Below are 11,969 nucleotides of genomic sequence, written 5' to 3' on the forward strand. Positions count from 1 at the left end.
TAGAGAAAACTCCTCATGAATATTTTTAAAATTCTTATGTTTTGGCCTTCACTGTCATACTTCGATCCTGAAATGTATTTGTCATACCTTTGTGCAGGACTGGAAATAAATTACCCTGGGTCAAGTTCTGTTTATACAGTGGACTGCTCTTGCAGAATTACCTCCTTGACTTAGTAACTTCCTTTCGGATGACATTTCTGCCAGAAAGAAGACAAATTGGCTAAGGTCAGCGTGCGGATCAGCTCAGCGTGTAGGAGGAAATTGTAGTGGATCAGCCAAATTGCGATGGCTCTGGCTGGTGGCAGCGCGGCTCAGCCCATGCCAGCGCTGAGCCCCACAGCCCAGGGCTCTGCAGCAGGGTCGTGCTGCAGCATGGCCAATTCCAACCTTTCTGGAGCAGACAGAACTCAGCTGGAGCAGTGACTGTGAATTAGATCAGCACAGGGATCCTTTTGGATCTACACTGAGTGCGCAGCTGCCTTTCAGACTGCTTGTGTCAAACGCAGCGATACCCGGCTCTACCCAAAGAGCTTGTGGGTCTCTGCAGATGGCACACTGTGAGATTTTCCTGCAGTTCCTCTCACTCATTCCTGCAACCTTCTTTGAAATTGTTGTCTTACAAGTATCTGGGAGCTGACAGCTTGCAGCTGAGCCTGTTCTCTTCATCCACAACGGCAGGGGGGAGGATGCTGAATTTGCTTCCTGATGAGTAACATTGAGGCACAGGACTGAAGGATTGGATGCAGATCCCGTAATCCCACTCTTGATGAGTACCTCGGCACTGCTCTTTGTAGATCTGGATGTTATAATAGACCACATTATGTTAAATAGAACATGTTATGTTATACAGAACATATTATATATTTGTTATATATTTCACATTATTTATTTTACTTATACATGTGAAGCCAAACAAATATGAGTTGTGAGAAACAGTTCTGCTGAAGTCAGTGGCTTTATATTGTATAGAATTGGTTGTAAGAGGGCAGTGGAAGCTGCAGGTATTGGCCAGAGTGGAGCCAAAAACTTTGCAGAGCCTTTGCAGAAAATGCTTGAGAAGTTGAGCTGCCCCTCAGCCCCCTGCCCATCTCACAACCTGCCCTGGCAACATTCCCTGAGGCAGGGGCAGTGTGAGCCACATTTGCAAGCACTGTTACTGCACCTCAGCCCCCTCCAAAGTGCCCTCCCATAGCCCAAGCACACAGGGGAAAAGCCAACAGCCAAACTGCATAACATTTAAAATGGTGGCGTTACACTTTCCCTTTGCAAATTCTTCTATTTCTTCTGTGTTCTACAACAAAAGAAATGTAAAGGCCTCCTTTTAATTAAGCTCTGTATCCTTTGAAGTTATTTTGGACTTTTTTTTCACATTGGTGATGTAATTTATGTAAATAATCATCTATCTATGAAAGGAGTGTGTCTGTCAAAAGCTGAAATAAAAAACATCCGTCATTTTGAAGTGATTAACATTCTCCAGATGTTTAAATCATCGGATTTCAGGAGTTTCCCTTTGTTGTGATAATGATATAGTATCCAGAACAAGAATGTTTACTTTTTTGTAGGGGTCAAACATAGATTTTTCACAATCCTATTAAAGCAAGCAGTTTATTGTAATTGTATGTGCAGATGAAAGCATATGCAGTTATTATTATTTCCCTTAATTGTAAACTGCTGCTGGTAATTTTACTGTAAAGCTGAAACAAAAGGAACATACTTGAAAGGACCACCACTGCCCACTTATGTAATCAATTTATAGATGTCAAGTTTGTACCAAGATGGTTATCCCTCTCCCTCGGAGCCCCGGTGACAGGCTACCACCCTGCAGCGCAGTCTCTGCTTTGGGGGCTGCCGGGAGTACAGGAGATGTAGCTGATAATGATTAGTGACAGCTCTGAACCACTGCACTCCGAACGTGCTCAGCTTCAGGCTGCAGGGAGGAAGTGAGACACACATTCCTTCCTGGTGCTGGACCCTGCGGCTGACCAAGAGAATTTTGCCTGTCCTGTGCTGCCCAGCCCACTGTGGTGACTGCAACAGCAGCAGCCTGATGTAAGGAAAAGGAGGGGTATAATCTTGGAAAATGGGTGCGTGTGAAAAATGGACCATTTTCTTTTGCTCTCATAGTCCTTGCAGAGCAACACCCTTCAATTCATAAAACTGGCCAACACACAAGATATGTAGATCTGAAAAGTCACCCCAGTGGCAAGGTCCTCAGAGTTGACAAAATACAACTGGAGAGATCTCCCAGTGGGCTGATGGGTAACAGCAACTGGCCAACCTCCTTCAATGTTTGTTTTTAACAGAACCTCTCCTGAAATATAAATTTAGAAAAGAAAAATATCCCTGGAAAAATACTAGATAGTTGTTCCATACAAATAATCACAGTATCTACCCCAAGACTTGGACTAGGCTGAAATTTTAACTAAGGATTGTTCAAAATATAACATTTTTTCAGTTGCTGGAAGGTGAGCAGATACACCCTGGGGGCATGTTGCAAAGACAGAGGCAAGCTGGCCCTGTGACCACTGCTGCTCTCTGCCTCCAGTTTCCCCTCAGCGATGGTTTTGGCACCCGTCCCCTCTCTGGCTCCAAATGGGCTGTCCTTAGAAAGAGACACAACCTATTGGAGCAATTTCTTCTGTGTCCCACCCAGATGAGCTGGCGGCTGGTGGCTGATGTTAGTGATGCACTAGATCCTCCAAGCTGACATTTTGAAAAACATGTCTGAGGAATAGGTGAGTTACAGACATGCACTAAATACCTCTTCTGCTGCATTTGCAGTTTTCAGCACCAGGAAATATTAGTTCTATTATTTTTCCACTGCCTGTTGTTGCACACAGTCAACAGGACTAGCCTTCTAATGCAACATCACATCATACTGCATCACATCACATCGCATCGCACGGTAAATGTTACATCAATTTCCAGGGCATTACATGGCACAGCCTGGCCCCTGTGTTCCCAGGGCCTATCACACCACTGTAGTTGGGGATTTGGTGCATTTCCATTCACCATGGTTGTAGGGATGTGCCAGTGGCCGACGGAAGTGTGTTTTACTGGGTTAGCTGACATAGTTCCTGCCTGCATAGTTCCTGTTTTCTCCCTGACTATGGGGCAAAACAGCTATTTCAGAGCAGTAGCAATTAAAGGAAAGAGGTCTGTGCCTGTGGCATTCTGCAGATGTGCTGATGTGTTCCTGAGTCCAAAGTGCTGGCAGGCTCTGTGGCTGGACTAGAGTAGGGCGGCCCTGGTGCTGCTCAGCTGCCTCTTCTGCACAGGCGTCACTGGCTGCCACCAGGCTGGGGGGTCAGGGTGACCCCTGGGGTCTGCCAGGCACCAGCCCCCTCAGCTGCACTTCACACCTCCAGAGATAGCTTGGGAGGAGCTCTAAAATACAGTATGCTAGCAAAACAGATAACTTCTGGAAATAAATCATATAAATACAAATTCTTGGCTAAACTCTGAGTTTCAGGCAAACTAAACTCAAGTCCAGCACCCAAACACCCATCAGTGCTTCTGGCTTACTTCAGTCCTTGAGCAAATGACTTCAACGCTATTTTTCATGTAACTGCAGATCTGATATGTACACAGAGCCAGATGACAACCAGCCAGCTTCATCTGCCTTCTTTCAACTTCATACTTGTAACTAAAGTTCACACAATATTTTCAGAGACATCCACCCCCCCATCCCCCCTCAAAAAAAAAGAAAAAAAAAAGAAAAAAAAAGAAAAAGCATGAGGAAGGCAATGGGAGGATAAAAGACAAACACAAAATGCAGTTCACTTAAAAATATCTCTGCTTGATGGAGGCTAAAAGGTGGCAGCTGTGCCAAAGTAGTGGACCCTAAATCGCTGAGCAAAAAAGAGCAGGGAAGACTCTGATTGCTCCCAGTACTGTGGTGAATGTGTGCTCTCAGCCACAAATCAAGCAAGCTTAAAAAAAAAAACCCGGAAAAAAAAGACTCAATCAAGGCAATAATGGCCTCCACTTCACAATCAGACAAGTGCTTCTACTTCAGAAATCCTACCATTTATGGCTGATTGCTAACCCTGGCCTCATTTCTAATCTAAAGGGTGAGTAATAATTTGGAAAAGGAATTATAACAACTTCCCAACCATTTGGTAAATCGTCATTACTTTAAAGGGGTGTTGGGGAGCTGTTGCTGTTTGTCAGATATTTTTTTCCTGCTACAGCTCTCCTACTTCCACCACTCCTTTTCTCCTTTATCTCATACTGGAAGGGAAGTAATGTACAGTGGAAATATGTAAGAAAGAAAAGTCTGGAGGGATCCTCTGACCGTGGGACTCTGCCATGTAGAAGTTGACATGAAGCACAGAAAGGTGCAATGGCTCTTCCCTTTGTACGGTGCCCAGAGATTCATGCAGGGATCAGTGGGGCACTGAGCATTGTTCCCAGCCCAGGGGCTCCTGCATGAGTTCCCTAGAGTGGGAAACCTTCTGCATTAGGAACTTCCCGAAGGAAAGGATGAGGACCACCCATGCAGGTGGATAGGCGATGCCGGGGCGCTGGTGCATCAAGAGCCTGCTGCCCACCTGACCCCTCACTGGAGCTCCCCTGGCCTTTGGCCTCCCCTGGTCAGGGGCCACCCAGTGGGCTGGAGCTGGTGCTTTGCTGTCCCAGTCCTGCCTGGACTGTCTGGAGTAGGCAAAGAGACATTAACCTTTTGACCCATAGGTTATCCTGATGGGGAGTACCAAGTCTGGGACGCTGAGCTCCGTTTATTGCTTTTATTTTCTGGTTCAAGCAGGGAGAACTGCATCTGTAAATATTTCAGTATTTATGTGAATATTTTTCCATCTTCTGCAAGTCTATTGTGATTTTCACATGCACATCAGAGTTGATCATAGAGGTTATTCCAACCAAAGAACCAAAGCAATTCTGTGATTCTAGGGTTTTCTAGGGAGAAAATATCAAAACAGAGGACTGGGACAATGTTCCTTCTGGCCATCACCTGTGAGGGCCACAGCTGCCCTGGGCAGAACTAAGGACTTTGCCTGGTGCTGCTGTTCTCACTGACAGACTGTTTAAAAACAGATAAAGCTTGATGCAGGAAAAAAGAATCGGGGGGACCTGTGCTGGGGGAGACCTATGCACAGCTTCACCTGGGTTACCTATTCTAATCGTGTGGAAATCATGATGATGTTTTGATAATAGCAGATATTTGTGATCAAAATACCTCTTATTTCAATGATTCAAGGACAAAATGGGATGCTATTGTCTCCCTGGATGAATGTGAGATGTTTTATGAAAGGTATGATCAGTGTGTTCGGAGAATGACAAAATTTCCTTCCTGTCTTGGGAGGTAACTGCAGTACCGGCTGTGCAGCAGAGTCCCTTACTCCTGGTTTGTGCTGTGAAGGGATCTGTGTCTCAGTTATTTATCTCTGTATTTTAAATATGATTTGAAAAGAGACTGATTCAAAAATTTTCAATGACCCAGTGAAATCTGAACTACTTATAGCAAGACAAGAAGTATAATGCTTCAATCAAAATAGCAACTTGGAATGTGTTTTATAAAACAGAGTTCATTTAATACTACCCCAGAGTGCTGTGGATGTGAAAACACATTCTTGAATTGGAACTTTCATATCTAGGTAATAGGAATGAAGGGAAAATGGTCATTTTTAATATTGTACATTTTGGGACAAATTCTGGTCTCATATAGAACTACCCACAGCATTCCTGAGTATTTTCCAAAACTGGTGTGTACCTGGATCCTGTATGTCACTACGAGGTGAATATGTTACAGGAAAAACAAGTAGACCCTGCACAGAGCTCTAAGTGAAATCCTGGCAGATTTAGCTTTCCTATCATTCTCTCTGCAGAATTTTCAAGGTGTCTCAAGTGAGAGAAAACAAAACAAGTCTCAGACTAAGTGCGATTGAAGAAAACTCTGAAATAAGACATCAAGGGATGCAAAGTAACAGAAAAAAGTGGATTATTTATATAAACTCTGGATGCATTTCCCTTGTAAATATTTCTTGATTTTTGCTAGCAATATTATGCAAAAATATTTAAATGAGCAGATTATAAAAGAGCAGTGCTGCATGTGTAACATGGATGCTGAATCTATCAGGGACGGGCAGTTGGGAAGTGATGGGGCCATCTATATCTCCATTAGTGGACAACTGCTGATCATCCCAAGGAAAACAGGTTTTTCCTTGCCAGCTGTTCGGTATTTCGGGAGTTTAAATGGCTTCTGCTGTCAGCCGGAGCGTGAGCGGGGAGGCACAAAGGCTGATATTTCCCGGACGCCTGGCGAGCTCACCGGCGCGGGGAGCGGGACCGGCGGCTGTGGGGGCTCAGCTATTGTCGGTGCCCACGCTGGGCCTCGACCCCGCGCCGGGCCCCGATCCCCCTCGGTCCCGCCGCCGCCAGGCACCCACCGGGACATGAAGCCAAGGAGGGACTGGCGGACCAGAGCAGGCGCGGAGAGCTACGCTCCCTGCACAGTGTTAAAATACGATAAAAAAGAACTTACTAGGTCCTTATTTAGAGAAACGAAAAATCCTGTTCCGTTCACACGGAGGAACTCCAGTGCCTGTACGAATGAATTCTCACCCGCCGTTAGTGCTGGTCGCGCCGGCACCTTCCACCTCTGCCCGAATCCCCGAGACGGAGGGAGGGTGTCAGCTGAGCACCGAGGGGACGTGTCGAGTATCGGGTTCTGCCCCCGCGGCATCGCGCTCACCGCCCGGCGCGGGCTGGGGCAGAGCCGGACGGGTCGGAATGGAGCGGAGCCGGGCGGTTCGGGCTGGGGCAGAGCAGAGCGGCGCGGGATAGGGCAGAGTCGGGCGATGCGGGATGGGGCAGTGGGTGTCCTCTGCCAGCTGGGCCAAGCACCCAACAACCAGGCTCTGAGCTGTCAGAACTGCTCCGCAAAAATCACAATTACAACTATAAAAGCTGATTTTGAGAAAAATATTTCTCTTTTCTCGGGATACTGCAGAAAATAAAAACAAGCTTTTCCCCTCCAGTATAAAATTGACCAAAATAGCATATCTGCTCAGGTATCATAAATAAACTGCATCCAGAAAGCAGAACGAGATCTTTCATGTAATCTCTACATGGAATTTGGGTGTCATTCTCTGATTTAAGGAAAAGAAAAAGCTGAGAATTCTCTGACCTCGATCTCAGGTAGCTGCCTGCTGTCACACCACTGCCAACACAGCATGTTTGACAGCAATTCTTGCCAGCTTTATTTTCTCCTGGTGTGAAGAAATGAAGTGAGCAGCTCAGGACATTTAGGTATTTATATAATTTTTAAAGATTCAATTTTCTTAAAGACACACCTTTTTAAAAAAAAACACCCAGCATGTTCCCCTGGCGTACTTTCTACTATGGGTAGATCAGAAGTGAAACATCTCCCATAATATCCCACTATGTAAAATCAAATTCACAAGACATTACAAAGTAATTGTGTATTTTCAGTAACCAAAAGTACTGAAGAGCTGCTAAGCCTCCAGTGCATTATACATATAATATGATAAATTCAAAAACTTGAGACTGATTAAATTAAATTGAGACTTGGTTAAATTCAAGTGAAGCCCTGGCAGGAGTGGAAGCTGAGAGGTGCAAAGTCACCCTGGTCTGGAGATGTCTAACCCCATGTGAGAACACTGATTTCACTGCACTCTGCAGCTGTTACTGCCATGCTCTTGTAAACCATTTTAAGTATCTGAATTTCAGAGGAAGCTGTTTCAAGCGAACACTTGTGCTCCTGACATCTGTGATTTGCATGTACAGAATTATCCCAGTGAATGGGTCAAGTGACTTTGTGTCCAAGTGCATGGATCTGCTGGGGAGCACAACTGGCTGGGAACCTGCGGCACAGCCACAGGGAATGCTGCGGCGCTGATTTGAGTAGTTTCCTGGTGTGGATGTGAAATGCTATGGGGTGAGAAATGACAATCAGTTCCTGGAGTGAATGAACCCATCTGTGTCCCCTGAAAAAACTGAGTGCACAGGGAGTGAAATTGTAATTTAAAAAAATTTAACACAGTGAGAGCAAGTATAAAAATACCTTTTAGATTAATTAAGTGGCTAAGCACACTTAGAAATGATAAAAGATTTGACAGTTTTAGGAGTCTTGTTGCTTATTGGTGAATTTCCCTGCAGCCATAAGCCCCAGAATCCCCTTTTCAAGGGTGCTGCCTCCAGCTGCCTCTGGATGCTCTTCCCAATTGCTGCCTGTGCCCTGCACATTGACAGCCCAACAGAATCCCATACAGCAGCTGGAAATAAAACACAGCTTGATAAAATTAACCTCAAAATGAGCTGGTGCAACTTGGGTGAGCATGGGGCAAGGTGTAAGGGCAGCAGTGCATGGAGGAAGGTGTTGCTGGTCCCAGAAACCTCCTCAGCATCACCCTCTGCAACCTTGGATGGATGCAAACAGTTAGGGTGACATTTTTGTGTTAAGATGCCAAAAAGTCTTCCTGAATTTTTTATCATTTTTCAGAGGAATGTGGGATCAGTTTCTGACAAACTGTATTTCTCAGAATGTAAATACTGCAGTGCTGTTACACAGGGTGAGGGTTTGGGCTGTTACAGGGTCTGTGGGCACTGCTTGTGGTTGGTGCTGGTGTCGTCAGTCCCTTGAGCCATGTCCAACACACCAGTTCCAGACATTTTAAGAAATGTCACATGCAGAGGAGAGTTCAGACTATTCTGAACAAACTCCCTGAAATCCACAAGCAACAACTACCTCCTCTGTGTGCAGGACGTGCCCCCCAGGTGGCCCAAACGCACATGAGGTCTGAGACCTGTGCACACAGCGCTACTTTGGAAGGTTTCTGTGGAATTTCCACTGCATGTATTGGATGGTCTTCAGTCTTCAATGCTTGTCTTCCCCTTCCTGAAGGAGAAACCTGCAGAGCCAGCTGGCTCTGCAAAACCCAGAAGTTGGAAGTGAAATGCTGCCACAGAGAACACAGTGAAAAGCTGTAGCAAACCAGTTATTTCTAAGATAACTTATGGAGTACCACTTTGTTAATTTAACAGAACACTTTAAAAACTCCCAAAACATTCTATGGCTTTGTTCTCTGTGTCCTGTAGCTACACCTGCTCACTATTCTGTTAATTACCTTTTTCCCTGGTCAATGTGCATGAGAATATTACTACTTGGAGCACAGGAGTATATAAACCTCTTAAAAAGAGCATTACAATAACTTTTTCAGTTCACCATTTGCTTTCAAATGTCTTAGTCTAGATCATGATTTCAGCAAACAGACCAAGGCTGCTTTCAGTATCATCCTGGGGTTCCAGCTCTCTGCTGGGATCAGCCTGTTCCTGAGCAGTCCGTCTCTTTCTTCTGTGCATGTACACAGAGTGGCTCTTCTCTAGCCCCTCGGGAAACAAGGTGTCTGCAGGGACAGCAGCTTCCAGAGCCAGCTCCAAGCCTTTGTGGAACCTAGACACAAACGATTCTGTAGTTACTGTTTTTATACATTTGCTCAGGATCTGAAAATTACTCTGAGAAACTAATGCTTTTAGAATGTAATCAAAACATGCGAGGGGAGAAAAGTGGTTACTAACATTTTACTTAATACTGAAGAAAAATTAGATGTCATGAACAGAACTGGTGTTTTCTTACAAACCTGTCAATCCTCTTTCTGTTTTCTTCCATTTTCTGATTGGCTACATGTACCAGAAATTCAATATATTCTTCAGAGACCATCAATCTCCCTTTGTGGCTCAATGGAACTTCTAAGCAGTGAGTGCTCCGCACAGCCTGAAAACAAACATATGATTTACCTGGAATAAAGTTTTTTAGTTTATGAAGGTTATTTAAATAATGTAGGGAGTTCATTATAGTAAAAAACCTGCTTATCCATATGATTATTTAGGTTGCTGTCATCTAAAGCAGCAAGCTATTTCTTTGCTATAGCATGCCCTGTGACAACTCCTAAGCACCAGTCAGGCCTTGGCTGATACAAAAATCAAGGTTAACAACACAACTTCATTACATCCCTCACAGTAGCTGAGTACTTACCATTGTAATTTTTCCTCCTCTGCCAACTGTAATACCAGAGTTTCTGAACCCAGAGTCAATAGCCACTGAATGCTGCAGAAAAAATAAATACTTAAACAGGTCTTGTACACTTTCACAGCAAAAAATATTTATGGATGCCTTGCAATGCAACATACAATCTCAATTTTGCAAAAAACATATTCAAATCATCTACCCAGACTCATTAAAAAACAGTTACATTAAAATCCTTTTTAAGATCAAACCCACAAATGGTGGGTGGTTTTCAGAGGCCCACAGCGGATCCTAATTGAATCCATCAGTGCAGAAGGGATGCAATGTCTCTCTGGGCACTGAACTGTTTTATCCCAATGAGCTGGAACTTCACAGACAGTCGTGCCACGCGCTGACAATGATGAGCGCAGCTACACTCCACGTGAGTCCCTCAGCTCTTCTGCACCAATGCCAAAACAAGCCCAGCACAGCACACATCGCTCTCCGCAGTCATACTGGAAAAGCAGAAGGCAAAGGCATCATTCAGTGCACTGAAAATGGAGCCAAATGGCCTGGCTGGTAGCAACGTACCATCTAAAATCCAGCCCCTTCAGCCAGTGAGAGCAGCCCAGGCCCCTCAGATAGCATTTCATGCAGCAGTCTGCTTCAGCTCTAAGACTGAATTGCAGGTGAGTCTTTTTTCTTTCTAAGTACAGTAAAACCCTCACCAAGTTTAAAGCTGTGTTTTTTCATCAGCTTACTTTACTACTCTAATTATTAAACACACAGCACACCTGGGACTGTTTCTAAGTGCAACTGCTTACCCAGGAGCCAATACTTTTATTTTTGCAGGCAAGAATGTAACAGAACAATGCCACATTGTACTTGACGTGGCTTTACCAGCAGCTGGGCATCCTGCAGCTCTCGACACAGCACGTGAAGAACAAATGGTTCAAACTTGAACACAACATCACCAGTGGCTTTCTTGAGTGCTGTCATCTGGAAAATATACCAAAGTATTTATATAAAAGAGAGTATCTCCTCTCGTTAGAGTTAACAACACCCTACTGCATATTCCTTGGCCTGAAACTTTAGCAAACTTTGCTTTGCTGGAACAAATACTAATGAAAACAAATACTAATGAAAACAAATATTCACTCCTGTGCATGTGAACTACAAACTGAGTGAGAACATGCTGATCTTGCAACTGCCTCTTTTGTGTGACAAAGCAATATATGCAAAGAGTAGATTATTTTGAAAGCACACTAAAAATGAAAAACGCTGCACTATAGATGTTTTTAATTTAAGGATATTTAATGATACTAAATTAAGAATGCTATATAAGAGATTCCCTGTTACACCACCTTCAGGTATCTGTCTGCTTGCACAGCAAGCTGGGCTCAAGAGATTTTTTTAATTCAAGAGTTTTAAATATGACCTCAGACAGCGTGAAATTATATAAGTTTCTGGAATATCAGCTGCCTTTATAACTATGCAGAGAATTTGATACTGAGTTTAAAAGCATTCTCTTAAAATAGGCCTGAAGATTTTATTAAGCAACGCATCTAAGGAAAAGTTAATTTTGAGAGTCAAGTATCAATTCACGTTAGTTGCAAGAATAAAAACCCTTTGACACCATGTGTTTTCTATGACAACTGGAGCATTTCCATGAATAAAAATAAAGGCTGTATCTCACTGTGCCCTTACCACATCGCCTTTGACACACGGGTCATGTGTTACCAGGAGCCACGTGCAGTTCTTCTTCTGGATGCCCATGCCATCTGTGTCCTGGTGATCGACAGAAACCATTAAAGTGGCTCGGCAGCTCAGTGAGGTTTAATCTCGTGCTGCTACAAAAACGCTCCTTGGAAATAAAGAAGCAGCCCCTTGAAGCAAGAGCCAATTCACACCGTGACCAGACCCAGTGCCACGATCCCCCTGCCGCTCCGTCACCCACCACCCCCGCCTCACGCACCGTCCCCAT

General features: G+C 44.3%; 2 protein-coding genes across 3 annotated transcripts in view; one reads left to right on the top strand and one right to left on the bottom strand.

Annotated features, from left to right (window-relative positions):
* Positions 1 to 11,969, top strand: part of CRYZ (crystallin zeta) — a 64,023-nt gene that overhangs the window by 43,083 nt on the left and 8,971 nt on the right. The window lies entirely within an intron of this gene.
* TYW3 (tRNA-yW synthesizing protein 3 homolog) overlaps positions 7,260 to 11,969 on the bottom strand; it is a 6,217-nt gene continuing 1,507 nt past the window's right edge. The window contains exons 2-6 of the mRNA XM_005429164.2: positions 11,693 to 11,773; positions 10,886 to 10,984; positions 10,016 to 10,087; positions 9,621 to 9,754; positions 7,260 to 9,433 (exon numbers count right to left, since the gene is read on the bottom strand). Coding sequence (XP_005429221.1) covers positions 9,229 to 9,433; positions 9,621 to 9,754; positions 10,016 to 10,087; positions 10,886 to 10,984; positions 11,693 to 11,773 — 591 coding nt within the window. The 3' untranslated portion in view covers positions 7,260 to 9,228. The remainder of the gene's footprint in view (positions 9,434 to 9,620; positions 9,755 to 10,015; positions 10,088 to 10,885; positions 10,985 to 11,692; positions 11,774 to 11,969) is intronic.

The sequence above is a fragment of the Geospiza fortis genome, unplaced genomic scaffold (genome assembly GCF_000277835.1).
Source record: "Geospiza fortis unplaced genomic scaffold, GeoFor_1.0 scaffold496, whole genome shotgun sequence".
Classification (NCBI taxonomy): Eukaryota; Metazoa; Chordata; class Aves; order Passeriformes; family Thraupidae; genus Geospiza; species Geospiza fortis.